Source organism: Castanea sativa, chromosome 2 (genome assembly GCF_040712315.1).
Source record: "Castanea sativa cultivar Marrone di Chiusa Pesio chromosome 2, ASM4071231v1".
Classification (NCBI taxonomy): domain Eukaryota; kingdom Viridiplantae; phylum Streptophyta; class Magnoliopsida; order Fagales; family Fagaceae; genus Castanea; species Castanea sativa.
The window spans coordinates 12,054,160-12,070,349 of NC_134014.1; the positions used below are offsets into that span (position 1 = coordinate 12,054,160).

General features: G+C 32.1%; 1 protein-coding gene across 1 annotated transcript; it reads right to left on the reverse strand.

Moving 5' to 3' along the window:
- Positions 1 to 6,408: 6,408 nt before the first annotated feature.
- Positions 6,409 to 11,388, reverse strand: LOC142624147 (transcription factor MYB111-like). Its single transcript, XM_075797666.1, has 3 exons — positions 11,123 to 11,388; positions 10,838 to 10,967; positions 6,409 to 7,568 (listed from the first exon to the last, which is right to left on the reverse strand). Exons 1-3 carry the CDS (start codon positions 11,361 to 11,363, stop codon positions 6,653 to 6,655), a joined length of 1,287 nt encoding a protein of 428 aa, XP_075653781.1. The 5' UTR covers positions 11,364 to 11,388; the 3' UTR covers positions 6,409 to 6,652.
- Positions 11,389 to 16,190: the final 4,802 nt, after the last annotated feature.

The window sequence follows — 16,190 nt, forward strand, 5'->3', positions numbered from 1 at the left end:
AAGCAATGCTATCTTATATTGAGATTTAATATGCATTCAACATGATTTTTGTATGCTACTTTCAAAAAAGTATATCCTAGACTTATTAGCAAACACTAGTGCTAGAAATATACTCTTAGTATCAAATGCAATACCAATATAATTTGGTTATACATACATACATACATACATACATACATACATACATACATACATACATACATACATACATACATACATACATACATACATACATACATACATACATATATATATATATATATATATATATATATATATATATATCCATGTGTGTGTGTGCATATATCATTGTCGGTTGACAAAGTTGATATGTTTTGTGGAAAATTGAATACCAATCTACAGCTTTATACTAACATGAAGGTGAATTCTAATCTTTTGCAACATGTTAGTTCATTCCATGAAAGAAGTGTAGCAATTCCTTTGGAGTTTCCCTCAAGAATTATTTGTTCTACACATTGGTTCTACAAACTAGGAAAGTGTCCAAGAACAATTTATTTTACTCACGCTTGGCTGCAAGCAACCCACAAGCTCGGGGGGCTAAATGTTGAGGTCCAAAATATTACAAGTATTGAAATAAAAAAAACTAATGAGCCCTCAAGGATAGGAAATGCCCAATCCGTGAGCCAAGGCCCATTTAGAATGGGTAAAAGAAAGCCCAAGCTTATGAATGGGTAAGTTTTAGGGCCTTGACAAGAAAGGAAAAGGAAAAAGGAAAAAGGAAGCTCAACCCAACCTTTGTAAAGAGAGTTTTCTAAGAGCTCAGAAAATGACTGAACCAGGATACCTTGGGACTATCAGTACCACAGGATCCTCGAGAAATGCAGGAAATAATTAGCTGCGAATTGGACAGCTCAAGGAAGCATGCTCAGGGGCACAAGGATCGAAGAAAGACATGTCCCATCAGCCGCCTACAACTCAGGAGAAAAGACTTTGGAAACAGCTGATAACTTAGGAACCAACACCTATGAAGGGAAGCCTAGCAAGGTGAACCATAAAGGAATGTGGCTGGGGATCTTTCAGCCTGACAGGGGGAATCTGCCTATATATAGAAAAAAGACAAAGGATGAGGAAACCAAAAGGGAGGTTCCGAAAAGCCTCTTTAGAAGCCATGAAAAAAGAAGTTAAAAGTCAGCCCCTAAGACCCCCTAAAAGAGGAAGGTCAGCTAAAGACTTTGTTGAGGGCCAAAATTTCACAAGAAAGCCCATTCCATGAAAAGTAAGGAAAGACCATGAGCCTTAACAAAAGAATGCCTAATTCATGAAGATAAGAAGGACCATGAAGGCCCAAAATCCCAAAAAGAACAAAAAAGAAAGAAATAATAATAATAAAAAAGAAAAAAAGAAGAGGATCTCGAGCAGACCAAAGTACATGCAGCAAGGATCTCGGTCAGGCCAGAGGATATGCAGCAAGAAGAATCAATATCAAGGCCTTATGTATGTTCAGATTTCCAGCAAAAAACAAGCCATTAAAAATCCAGCAAAAAAAAAAAAAAAAAAAAACAAGTATTATCTTTGTAACCCATGGTCCAAGCCCATGGGATCCTGAGTGGATAGTAAGGAAGGAATGGTTTGGTCGGTAGGGGTTGATTTCTGGTGAAAGGAGGATCCCAAAGCTTTCCCTTGGTTCATATATTTGCTTGGAATGCATGAACTAATGGAAAACTCAGTTTCCTCATGTGCATGACACCTCCCACAATTTTCTCTTAATTGTCATTTTCAACAAAGCTGTCACAGTACACCGAGTAGCCCACCCATTCCATTTAACTTTCCAAGAAGGAATCTTTCATTTATAGCTAAAGCCAAATGCCCATTTTGAGTTATAATTGCCTAAATAAGCTAAACTTTTGCCCAATGCACATTTTCAGGTCACAGAAGACATAGTTTTACCTAGCAGACCTGGGACGTCCTCTCCCGGGGTACCAGACCAGGTCTGTTATGTCATTTTCAACAGAGTTGTGACAGTACACTGAGCAGCCCACCCATTCCTTTGACTTTCCCAGGAGGAATCTTTCATTTATAGCTAAAGCCAAATGCCCTTTTTGAGTTATAATTACCTAAATAAGTTAAACCTCTGCCCAATGCACATTTTCAGGTCACAAAGAACATAGTTTTATCTAGCTGACCTGGGACATCCTCTCCCGGGGTACCAGACCAGGTCTACTATAAAAGGGACACAAGGCATAGCAGATAGGGGGGGGGATTCAGAAGGGAGAAAAATGGGGATTTAGGGGAAGAGTTTAGAGGTTCAAAACACATTTTCTTAGAGCTTTAAAAGCCCAGCAAGGAAGAGAAAGAAATAAACAAAAATAAGAGAGCCAATGTGGAGGAATTTGTCCCATATCCTTGAGATTATTCAAAATACCACTTAGCCTCCAAAGAAACATATGCCAAAACACGCATACATCAGATATTACTCTCTCTCACAAAAATCCTCCTTACCTAACTATCTTAGAAGGCAATGCCTAAGCAAAGCCACTTGGACTTGAGTTCCAAATCTTACAAGTCTTGTGCAAAAACACTAAGTCTGTGAGAATTGGGGCCAAGATTCTCGTGGCTGAATCAATCTCATAAAATTCATTTATATATATGTTTATGTATTAAAATGTATATCCTTAACTTCTACCTTGGCCACAACAACCAACTTATTGATCCATGACGGTATAAAAGTTCCCTAGCCTTCCATCAAGTAATGTGCTCTTCTTTAAAAAATAAAACCCTAGCCTCCCGTCAAAAATAGTATATAATAGAACCACAAACGAAAACCCTAGTAGTCAAAGCAAATAAGATATAGTGCTATGGAACAAGCCTTGTCGGAGCACCTTCCACAAGGTATAGTGCTTCACATACTGCTAAGACTACCCTTCAAGTCTCTTCAACGATTTAGGTCCCTAAGAAAATTATGGTTTGCTTTGATCACAAGCCACGATTTTATTTTAGCATACCACAAGAGAGCTAGTAATGATATTGGCCATGTCAGATGTGCACAACTTGGATCATCTGACTAATCCTTTTTCTGTCTCTATACCATGGATTGTGATGCTTCCGATCACAGAGTTTTAAAACTTGATGAAATCTTTAAATCGAAGAATCCATGTAGGGCTAAGATATTGGGTTCTTGTAATGGTTCACTACTTATAAGAGCTGACAAAAATTCGAACTGCATCCTCTGGAATCCATCTATCAATAAGTTCATGAAGATTATCCGCTTGGACTCAAATTGACAACATGAAGAGGATGTTATCTAAAAATGATAGTCCATCGGGCTCTTCTAAATTTACTGATGTCTGTGTCTATAATTTCTATTGCAATTCATGGAGATATTTGCGCAGAGAATTCCCATATTATACATTTGCATATAGATGTATAGGGGACATACATAGAAGTATAGGGGTCACATTGAATGGAGCTCCACATTGGGTTCTATGGTCTGTCTAGGTTTTTCACTGCCCTCTATAATCATTTACTTTGACATGGACTCTGAAAGGTTTAGGGAAATTCCTTGCCAGATTGGTTACCCAAGGATACTAAGTTTGAGTCGGGGATTTTGAATGGCTGCCTTTGCATAACTCATCGTGATTCAACGGTTGATTTGTTAAAACTCGCATTCAATTAAAAAATATTGAATGTTGTATCCTCTCTCTCTCTCTCTCTCTATATATATATATATATATATATATATAAGACTCAAGACTCATTTTAATCTTTCTTTCTTTTTTCTTCTTCTTGTCCCTTGTGCTTAATTGTTACATGTAAAAGACTACCTGTTACATATATATGTTTTATTTGTTTTGGTAAATGATTCCCTCGCTTCCATTACCTTAAATTTTGATGTGGTAATAATGCCTTCAACATCCTTAAAATACCCTAACTAACTTATATGAGTTAGGTATATAACAATGTTTGTACCCAAAAACACCAAAACTTAAAAAGTTACCTCAAGGTCAACTTTATACAATCAAGGTGTATAATAACTCAAAATTTTAGTTTTGTTGGTTCTTAAAGTTGGATTCAAGATGTGATAATATTTGTATTATCAAACCCATTTAGTAGGGTACTGTGTAATACTGCGAACCTTAGTAAGGATGTTAGAGATTTAAGTAGAGAAAATTATGATATCTTAATTCTTAGATTGTTTGAATATGATTGTATGAGTTTTTTTATTTTATTTTATATGGTACTACCATCAAATTACGCTTCAACTCCATAAGTTTTCATTCGTGTCCATGTTATGTAAAGTGCATGCAGCATCGGTTAGTAAAAGGAATCTACTTCGTTAGGCAGTGGATGAGTTCATTACGAACCATTCTTGCTACTTTCAAATGATTTTAAAGTGACCCATAAATGCGGTTGGCTCTCTGGCTTCTTTTCATTGAGAATGAATTCCGATGTACAAAAAGGGCAAAGAACGATCATGTTATCAATGAGTTAGGTTGGCCGGGCCTGTTACTTTAATTTCTCTTTGAAAATGACCTCCAAAAAAATGGCGAGGTTGCTTTAACTCTGTGGCTATGAATTAGCAAACGTTCTGTTTTCGATGCAAAATGCAATTATTGTATACCGTTCTTAGCCTAACCAGAGAGATTGATGAGCTTTGAATGAGCAATGAGAACCAACCCAAGTTCCTCATCTTAAGAAAGTGAGGTAAAAATAATGGTCCATCAGTTTAGATAGAAAGTTTTTTTCTACATTTTTTTACGTCGGGTATTATGGAAAATGTAAATCAATTAAAAAAAAAAGGAGCATTTTTATGTGGTAAAAAAAAGGTTTAGAGCAGAAAACATTTTTTGCTTTTTAAGAAAATGTTTTACGGAATGTATAAATTGGATTGTGTAGAGTTTATATTTTTAGATTAGCTACAATGAACAAATGTGACATTTTATAAATTAGTTTGTCTAGTTGATTAGTGTTGAATTAATCCTTGGAACAAGACAAATAAAGTTCAGAACAGGTGAAGACTCAAGATTGAAGAGAAGAGATTGCTAGGAGACTGCAATTCAATTACAGCTCGACATGTCAAAATCCACTTACTTCGACCGTTCGAACTGCATGTCTCGACCGATAGAACACGTTTTTTAAGATAAAAGAATGTGATGTTTTGTACATAGATTTGGAGTTTTTCCAAACCCTTTTGAAGCTATAACCGGAGACTACGTGCAAACATCAAATCCAATTATAAAGTAAAATTGATATAGTCAATTAATCACAATTGCTGATCAAATCTTTAACTGGAGATCTAAGAATTACAAACATGAGAGTTTGTGTGCAAAAGTCCATAATAGAAGAGTCTGTGGATTTGGAATTATATGCGGTTATGTTAGTAAGTACTACATGAGATAGTAATAGATTAAGAGTTAAATCTATTGTATAAACTTCAATTCTATTAATGGATATGTTGTCTTGAGAATTGTTTAAATTAAATCATCTCTAAGTTTTTTTTATATTGTGAAACAGACAATTTCATTGATTTTTCAAAGTCATCATTTTCGGTGTCTATGTGATCTGTGCTTGCTTGATATGTTAATAAATTTTATTAAAAGCATAATTAATTATTTGGTTATAAGTTGATTAATTTTGTGACAACCGGGGCTTAACACCCTAACAGATAGACTACTACAATTAAATTACACACAACAAAAAAACTCTTCCAATGGTAACTTTTTTGCTCCATTAACCGCCTTTGACCAGTGTTGGCCAACTATGGACTCTTTTCTCAATTTTTTTTTCTCAATGTATTTGTTTTCTTTTTTAACTTTTTTTGTGTAGATTCTGAATTTAGAGCTGTTTGCTGCTCCTAAATGAGCCCCCAAAAAAAAAAAAATGCAAAATTCATTTTGCTATTTAGTTTTGGTGAATGAAAATTTTCGTTCGTATAATTATTTAAAATTATAAAAGTTATAAACGCTTTTCGGTGCAAACCAAACAATAGAATTTTTTTTAACTCACTTTCATGATTACAACTAAATAATAATAAAAATAATTATTCAGAAAATGGGTCAATTTTTCAGAAAATATGTTCCATTGAAATAAGGGAGTGTAAGATAGACAATACCATGAGTTTATCACGTTGAACCAAGGATAAAAAAAACCAATGAAGAAAGTGAAAAAAATTATATAAAATCATGCATATTGCAACATTTTATCTTTTTTTTTTTTTTTTTAAAGAAATGATAGTAGATTTTATTTATTCAATATCGCATTCTACAATATAAAAATAAAAAATAAAAAAAAAAGATAAGCATTCTTTTACGAATTTTGTAACATGGCTTAAGACATACTGATTACAACCTTATTTCACACTAATGATTTGAGCAACTAAGGTGTGTTGCGTGACACAATTACAAACATTATTCTACTAGCACTTTAAGTGTTCTGCTTGACACAATTACATACATCAACCTACTAGTATTTTGAAATATTTTTCTTGGATGGTACATTCACTCAGACTCCAAATGCAAGTAAGGTAAAATTAACTATTCCAAGAATAATAATCTCTCCGCTCACATAATTAATGACACTATCACATAAAAATAATGTGAGAGGAGGGAACATTATTCCGAATACTTATTAATTATTCGACAACAATGACTAAACACAATCTCTTTCTTACACTTTTAGTGCCTTATGGACAGTATTAATCTTCACCATTGCCAGTTCCCCATAAACAAGCCGTCATGTTTTCTCCTTCATCCCATAATTCATATTGATTATGACATTCAGCACCACCAACCCAGTCCCAATCAAGCCACTCATAATCAAAGCCTGAATTAATTGATGAAGAACAAGTATTCCATTCCCCATCTGCAACATTTGAGCTAATGACACTACTCTCTTTCTCCTCACTTGTGGTCTCTTTCTCTGTTTTAAGGGCCCTATTATTTACTCTCTCCTCCTCACTATTAATACCCAAGACCCCATTTTCTCTTTGCTTCTTATGAGCCACAGTCTCACCTGTATTTTGCACCCCACTTTCAAGAACATAACCAGGATGCATTATTTCACCATCAAACCATTCATATGGCCCCAAGCCCTCGCTTTCTCTCTTCTGGCTGGGACATAACACAGCTTCACTTTTTTGATCCTCTTTATTAGGGCCAGCTTGGCCCAATTTGATCACTGTTGTGTCCATGCAAGAACCATGAACTCCAGGACCTCTTTTAACCTCTCCTTGCTGCTCTGGGGCCCCAGACCCAAAAAGACCCATCATTGGGTTCTTTTCAGCTTGTCGTGCAAAGGTAAAACCAGGTACACGTGCTTTTTCTTGGGCTCTTGGATCAAGCACCTCATCATCTGTGGCTGTGGTACCACTTTGTAGCGGCGACATTCCAACAATATTTGAGGCTGTGTTCTTGTGCTTCTTCGTGGTTAATCTTCTAATTCGACCTCTTCCATCTCTTCCCTTGCGTGTAGCAGCCATGTTGATAACTGTGGAAAGAGACTCATTTGTGGATTTGGTGAAGCTGTAAAGCTTTCTGCTTAAGTGGGAGTTCCAATAGTTCTTTATCTCATTATCTGTTCGTCCAGGTAAACTTCCAGCTATCAAAGACCATCTACGACAATCATATCCATGAACTCCACAGCGTCAGCATATATACATATATATACAAATGTACTTCAAAAAATAAAGGCGCGCAGAAAAAAAAATGTAGCTACATTTTATTTTCTGCCCCACTTTTTTTATTTTTTATGTTTAATTGGGATAAGTTTAGACACAATTGTGAGAAGTGAAAGTGACAATTATCCAATCATAACTTGTTATGTAAAAAAGGTTTTGAAATTATAAAATTAAATATTTTATAACCCAAACCTAACCAAAGTCTCATTAAATTTTTTAAACTTCATTCTAAACATATTTATATTTCAAAAGTCTAAATCCATCAATGCAATTAGTGGATTTAAACAAATCATGTCAAGTCAACTTAAAACTAAACAACTAATATATTACTAAAACCAAATTCATGGTTTAGCAAGCATTTCGTTTGAGAGAGAGAGAGAGAGAGGTGGTCTACAAGTCTTCTATACCTATATTAGATCGGAAGTGATGCACATGACTTTTGGTATATAAACCTTTTTTTTGTAAATTAAATCAATAATGCCGGTATCTTAATTATTTAAATAAATGAGTATCCAAAAAGTAAGATTGTAAATGATTTGAGCTTTTTATGAATAGAACAACTCAGCTTAAGAAAAAATTTGTTTATGCACATTTATTAAGCAAATAAGTCAATCTTAAGCTCAAGTTTAGGCTTAACTATTAAACATGCCAAACACAAATATTATACTATGTCAATACACAAGTTCGTGAGTATAAGACTCAATACACACACATAAATATACTTATATATAAACTTAAGCTTGAATTGTGTAAGTTTATAAATAAGTTCTAAAAATATCAAAATAAAATTGTAATTTATTGATAATATATATAGTCCATTTTGACACAAAAAAAATTATATATAATTTTCAATAATACAAGGTTAGCAAATTTTTTTTTTTTTAAAGTTCATCAATATATGAAAACCATTCTATTCGCATAACTCAAATAATATTATTTCAACTATTACCATTTATTAATTATTAGCATGGATTTGTTAAGAGGTAGAAAAAAGAAGAAGTTATGTTATTTACTATATATGAAAAAAAATAAGTTAATCATGTAACTCATGAACAAGCTTACACATGTTTGACAAAAATAAAAAATAAGATGGACCAAGCATGAGCATGCATTATAGTTTGTTCATAAATTTGTGTTTAGTTTGAGTTTGAAATATACATAAATAAAAATCAACAAATTTTAATATTCAACTCAACTCGTTTATAACTCTACCAAAAAGTAGAATTCAAATCTCGAGTTTACACTTTTGAACCTAAATCTATTTCATACTCATATATATATATATATATATATATATATATATATATATATATATCTATATATATATATATATATAATGAGTTATTCAATAAAATAAATGTTACTACATATTTTGAAAATTTATGTATTGAATTGCATGTTCTACATGCTCTAAAATAAACATGCTAAATTTTGTGTAAATCGGATATTATTTAGTATATGATCTATAAGTCTATATATTATGCATAATTTTAAATTACAAAAACTTGTAATTTAAACAATTTATTGATGACATAGCTATTGATTTTCAATTTTTTAGAAAATTTTCAAGTATGGAGGATATAAAAAGAAGATGTAATCCAATGGTGAATTTTTCAAAATTCACCTCCAATAAAAAAATATTGAGTAAAGTTATACCTTTAAGTTATAACTAATTTTGTAGCTAAACTTTGTCATATATATCTATCTTAAACTTGTGACGTAATTAGACTTAACCTCATGTCCCATGTTCCCCTCAAACCTAACCCGGCCACTACCATGTCACACTCCTAACCAACTTAAATTCAATAAATCATTAATAAAAGAAGGTAGTCAAGAATTAGAATTTTTAGTTCATGAGTCAATTTTAAACCCATTTAGAAGGCAAACATTTCCTAGTCATCAACAAATTTGGAAGGATTCACGCTCGAAGCAGCCCCAAGGGACCTAATATAAGTGACAATATAAGCCCATTAATGTGGTTTATGAAAAGATAAGCTAGCACTGATGTTATCATATTTTAAATTTTCTAGCCCACAGCTCGACAAGTTGGGCCTCTTTTTGTTACATTGAGAACCATTCACATCTCTTCTGTCCACTATGATTTTCTGGTTTTTATTTTATAGAATAAAAATAAGGATTTGGTCCCCCCCCCCCCCTCTTATGTTTTCTCTTAAGATTAATCTTTTAAAAATAAACAAAAAACACTTGCTGCAAATTAAGGTTTTGCCAAAAGCCCAATAGCCTATTATTCTAAGGTGTACCTGAGTTTTAGGCACCCCCAAGATCCTAGGGCAAGAGTCATGTTATATAGGCATTTATGGTTTTGGCCTGCTATTACTGCTACAACTAGAACTAGCAGCAGGGGATAAAAGGTACTAAAGGCGCCCCCTGGGGCTACCAATACCATTCATTAAAATGAAATGCCAAATTAACCATTCATTCTTGCTGCATGGCCAAAAGAAAAGAAAAAGAATTAAATAAAGGAACATGCTATTATTGAATGACAAGCAGCACATTTACTACAAAAGGACAGGAAAATATGATAGTGCCCATTATAGCAATAAAGTTTGAAATTGATGTATAGTTATGGTACATGCATTAATTAGCTTCTTCTTGTTCTCCTTTTTTTTTTTTTTTGGGTGAGAAAATCTACTTCTTCTCGTTAGTTTAGTAGTTTTTTTTTTTTTTTAAGTGTTACTATTATTCAAGTATAATTATATTTTTATATATCAATTTTTTAGCAAATAATATACGAGTAATTTTCCTTAATCAAACAATTTGCTTTTTTTAAAAAAAAAAAAGCAAAAGAGGGATGGCTTCTTTAAAAATAACAATAAAAAAGCAAGATAGAAAGTGGTTTGAGGTGCATGTTTCCATACTCTTGCTCTTGCATGAGGTTGCCTACTCTATTCCTTTGAACTTGCATTCCAGGAATGTGGATTTCCTGATTTTAAGAAAGTTTCATGTTGGGTCTAATATTATCGAATGGTTATTCTTAATTTTTTTTTTCAGGCCGATAAAGAAAAAAATCATATTAAACCATTTCCATATATATATGCTCCAACACACTGAACACAATACAGTACTAATATGTATTAAATTTGGACACTCAAGCACTGAATACAAGCTAAACACACAGACACACACACACCCACACACAAAGCATAAATATTGTCATATAATACAGCCTAAAGTAGAGCGCACCTATTTCCCAATACAGAGTGCAACTTAACAATTGTTTCTTCCTCTTCAGGTGTGATGTTCCCTCTCTTCAAGTCTGCCCTCAGATAATTTATCCACCTTAGTCTGCAGCTTTTCCCACACCTTAACAAACCTTCAAAAACACCATTTTGCCTCAAAATAAATAAGTAAAACAATTCAAGAATCATGACCCATCTCTTTTTTTTTTTGTGTCAAATATTAGTTTTCAACATATATTGTACGTACTTGGACTTATTATTTAAGAAGAAGAAAAAAAAAAAAAGGTACCTGCATTCTTGGGCAAAGTCCTCCAAGAGCCTTCACCATTGGCTTGAATGTAGTTTGTCAAAATTTCATCTTCTTGGACAGTCCATCTTCCTTTCTTCAATCCCACTTTTTCACAACATGGTGCTCTTCCCATTTCTGTAGACTCGGGAGCGAATGAGAAAGATAGAGAGCTCTCAGCTGGATTATTGTGTGTGAAGTTTATGGGAAGAGAGGAAGAGAGAGAAGTTGGTGATATAGACATATGAACGGTGACTAAATTTTGTGCGTAGTCTAAGTTTTGAATTGTCGGAAGTATGGATCCAGACTTTATTGTAATCTTTCTACATTAAGGTGTATGGGCCCTCTGGACCCGGAGAAATATAACGAGAAGAAGAAAGGCATGCGGTCCTCCCAAAATAAATAATCGTACCATTTTTGCCACAATTTTCATTGGTACTGTCCTGGCAAAGAAAAAGTAGTAAGCCTATATAAAAATGGCTTGTAATTAGGCACAATTTGACATATAGGAGAGAGATGGACCACATTGTATTGAATATTTTCTCAAAAAATATTAGAACCATAATCAATTTTACACTCAATTTCACGGCTATATTATGTGGCTAACTATATGTGGTGGGAGTTTATGTGAAAATGATAGATAATCAATCACATATAATAGTTGTGAAAAAAAATGGGAAATGAGTTGTGGTCTTAAAATATCTGTAACTTTTTATGAGATTGCCACTAGAACACCAAATATATATAGTTTTTATTTTTTTCACTAATAAATATGATTAGGATTTAAAATTTATGATATTTGTATTATATGATAATTACTTTTTACCATTATTTTACTCTTTATCACTACCATTAAAAGGTTTTTTTTTTTTACATTGAATTTGAACCCAAAATTCTTTAAGCAGTAATCTCTCTCTCTCTCTCTCTCTCTCTCTCTCTCTCTCTCTCTCTATATATATATATATATTAATAAGTAAAACTGAGAGAAAATCCAATTAGAGTCTAATTTTGTGTCATGTGTCCCATCTAATCTTAGCTTTTAAATTTTTGTGCCAAGTGAGTTAATTTAGTATAAAAATTGGATTTTAATTAGGGTTTAATTTTGCACCACATGTTCCATCTAATCTAATTTTTTTAAATTTTGTGTCAAATGAGTTAATTTAATGTAAAAAATAAGGAGTCCAATATAGACAAATCATAAAAATCATAATCATATATCTTATTCTATATATAAAATTAGAGGAAAAGAAATTTTGAATGATTTATATTTATGAGCATTTTTTGTATAACTAAAAACAATGTAAATTTATAAGTCATGTATGTAATATACTATGATTATGTACGGTCCATTATTATTTAAGTAATATATATATATATATATTGCTTTTTTTAAAACTAAAATTTAGAGAAAATTCAATTAAAACCAAAATTCGATTTTGCTTTTGTTAGCATCCCATACAAATTAAATTGTTTAGATTTTTACTATTATTTTTTTCTTTGAATTAATGAGTATATTTTTTATATTGTTTTTATTCAGATATTTTGTATGCAAAAATATTGAATGTAACAAAGTGTAATTGAGCTGAACAATCTCACGCATCTATCATCATTCAATTTAGGAAATACTATTTGAACAATTTATTATTGTATTTTGTGTTATATTTAGTAGAATTTCACAAACAATAACTGTGAATTGATATTGTATATGTAATATCCAATAATGATTTTCAAAATTATATACGTAATAGCAATGTAATGAGAAACTTGGCACAACTAATATCATGAAAATTTCAAGAAAAAACTATTTTAGTACCTTCAAATATTCTGGTAGAATTATGTCCTATATGTTTAATAACTCAAACTAATATCAATAGCACCACTACAATTCATCATTCTCGTGCATAAGCACATGTTACATACTAGTATACATTAATAAGTAAAGCTCAGAGAAAGTTCAATTAGAATTTGAAAATATAATCCAATTTTGCGCCATGCGTTTAAATTTATATTGGGATCACATAATAATTATCCACTTAAGTTTGTATTATGTATCCACTTAAGTTTTTTAATTTTTGAGTCAAGTGAGTTAATGAGTGCAAAATATAAAGAATTTAATATTAATGAACTATAAAATTTTAAAAAAATCACATATACTCAATAAAAATCAATACACAACAAAAATCACCACAAAAATTAGAAAAAAAAAATTTATCATATGTAGTATTAAATTTAGCTAAGAATGTGTGACTAATTATGTTTACTTTTTAAAAAAATAATTTGACTAATTATTTATATTTTTATAATAAAATTTGTTTTTAATTTTAAATGTATCCATATTTATGTATGTGTTACATGATATTTTTTATTTATAATTTGACTAATTATTTATATTTTTATAATAAAAAATGTGTTTAATTTTAAATGTATTCATGTTTTTGCATGGGTTACATGCTAGTATTTATAACAGATGTAACTATATTATGTGAAAAATCTTATAATTCAATTGGTACTTTTAGGTGTCGGTATTTCAATGAAAATATCTAAATTCAAATCTTTCATCCCTTAACTATCAAATTTAAAAATTATTAAAAAAAATATAAAGAGATGCTGTCATTGAAAAAATAAAATATTAAAAAACTTTTTCCCCCTTCAAATTAGTCAATTTAATGAGAAACTGTGACAGAGAGCTCTCAGAAATGAGCTACAAAGGGATTTTTTATACAGTATGGGGCCACTTGAGTGATACCACCCTTGATTGAACTTTCACTATGATGTATCCCTCCTTGTTTTTTGCTCATCTAGAGGACATTAGGACAGATCCATTAGAAAAGTATTCAATTCAATTCATTGTTAGAAGTTAGAACTTTTAACTTTTAAGGTCCAACTCCAATAACATAGGTGAGAGGCTCAAAAATTTTAGCGGCTAGCTAGCTCTTGCCGCCAATGAGAGCCAAACTTGTGCAAATTTAATTAACTAAGCATTCAAGAAAAGATTATAAAAAAAAATCTCTTAGACTAGGGTTCTACTTCAACCTCATTTTTTTGTTGAAGTGCATGTTGGGATATTGAACATTTCTGTAATATCGTTTGAACCCATGGAAGTACTAGACCTTCTTGTTCACGGTGTGCTTTAACTTGTAGGCTTGTAGCCATGGGCTCTCACAATTCATTGACAATGTCGTATAGGGATTTATTATATCACCTACCGAGCATGTGCTATTCTTCATCGTTTAGGTGATTCATAGGATGTACTATATAGCAATACTGAATCCAATCATGTAAAAAGCATGAAGATAAGTGAATAATATTGACTGAAACTGAAAATAGGGACCATTCTCTCAGTATGTCCTCGTCAATTTTGGCAAACATTGAATTAGATCACATGCATATTTTAAAAATGCAAAGATTTTCATTGATATATCGAACTAATATTACTAAAGTATTATCTTTTTTGTTTTATATTTTTTTGGCTATAATGGCAAAGAATTGAAGTTACGCAACTGTTCAACAATTAAATTGATGGAAGGGAAAAGAGCATGGCCATGACTCAAGAACCCAAACACTATACTTTAAGTAGTAGCTTGACCATACTTTTTGACTCAGTTAAAGGATGATATATTGAATATTGATATTAGAGGAAAATTACTATTGCTCCAATCGAAAGAGTTACAATGTGACTACTCGGGTTTAAGACCGCATAAAATACACAGCGTCACTTAAAGGGATTCTCCTTATAATTACACTATTTGTAAAGCGGAGGATCATAAACACTTGGGGATTAGCCATGCCCTCTAAGAACCCTCGACACCCACTATAACAAAGAAATATAACGTGATTAAGTTATCAAGCTCCGTCAAACCTATAACTTATATTACTGGTGCACATATCAAATAATCTCCTTTAAAGCCAGCAACATTTGATGAAAACACTACAACAAGGGTTCATTTGTCGCTCAAATTAAGTTTTCTAGTCTTACTGATTAGAAAGAAAGTATGGGTCTAAGCACCTTTTTTCACATTTAAAAAAAAAAAAAAAGTTTAGTACCTGATCAGGTGTCCTTTGTGCTGAAACAAAATACTGTACTGCCATTATTCCATTGGGACATCACCTTCTAACTGCTATATTGTAAAGCACAGTGTGCACATCAATAAACGAAATGGACAGCAAGAGGCGTGGTAAAAAAAAAAAATTTGCAATCAGTCATACACTATTCATGCATGTATTTTTTTATTGTATTATTGTACTTGGTATGTATTAATCGGCTCCAAAGTTTCGAATTTGGGGACCTAAGATCCAATTATATCACCAATTCACATTGTTCGGGTGGTTTGGTTCTTCGTTAGATCTTTATTTAAAAACTAACTAGTGGTTAAACTGTGTAATATAAGGGATAGGTTTGTTCTAACTAGTTTTAAATATATTTAGCAAAATAATAATAACAATAATTTAGAATCCTTACAACTCTGAAAAATAATGACACCTACATGAAAAACCTAGTTGCTGTAGCAGTACTAGAGAAAGTGTTAGCAAAAATTTGATGCTTCCATTTTACTATATATTTTATGAATGAATTCACTAGATTCTCAAAAAAAAAAAAAAAAAAAAAAAAATGAATTCACTACTGTATTATTCCCTATAACGTATGTACTGTAGGGGTTTTAGGGCAAAGCTGAACAAACGTGCAGCCGAAAACCATAATGGAAGTGTAATTTCTAGCCACTGTGGTGTAGCTCAGTTGGTCCATGGGGCTTGGCTCAGGACTATGGTATTTGGCTATGCCTATGTGTCCAACCTCTACATTTTTAGGTGGTCCTCATACTCATAGTCACAGTCATAGCCAGCCCAGCCAAAAAGTAAAAATGAAGGTGACCCAGAGAGTTCAAAGTTATTTAAACTTTAAAGCAAGTTAATAGGGTTCAATTAAAAGCATTAATTGGAATGCCATTTATAACATTACGGCTCTATTGAACTCCTTTTGCTACTAAATTCAATAGGTTTGAGTTTAGAATCCCACACAGCTATGACTTCTTAACATGCAAATTATTAAAAGGTGGCGTTTGGTAACTCTATT

What these genes read in the sequence shown, in the direction of transcription:
- LOC142624147 (XM_075797666.1), bottom strand. Translation starts at nt 11,363, where the DNA reads ATGTCTATATCACCAACTTCTCTCTCTTCCTCTCTTCCCATAAACTTC. An exon ending in GACTTTGCCCAAGAATGCAG is followed by an intron (nt 10,968 to 11,122) that starts GTACCTTTTTTT and finishes GTGTTTTTGAAG; the next exon opens with GTTTGTTAAGGTGTGGGAAA. An exon ending in CACTCTGTATTGGGAAATAG is followed by an intron (nt 7,569 to 10,837) that starts GTGCGCTCTACT and finishes TGATTGTCGTAG; the next exon opens with ATGGTCTTTGATAGCTGGAA.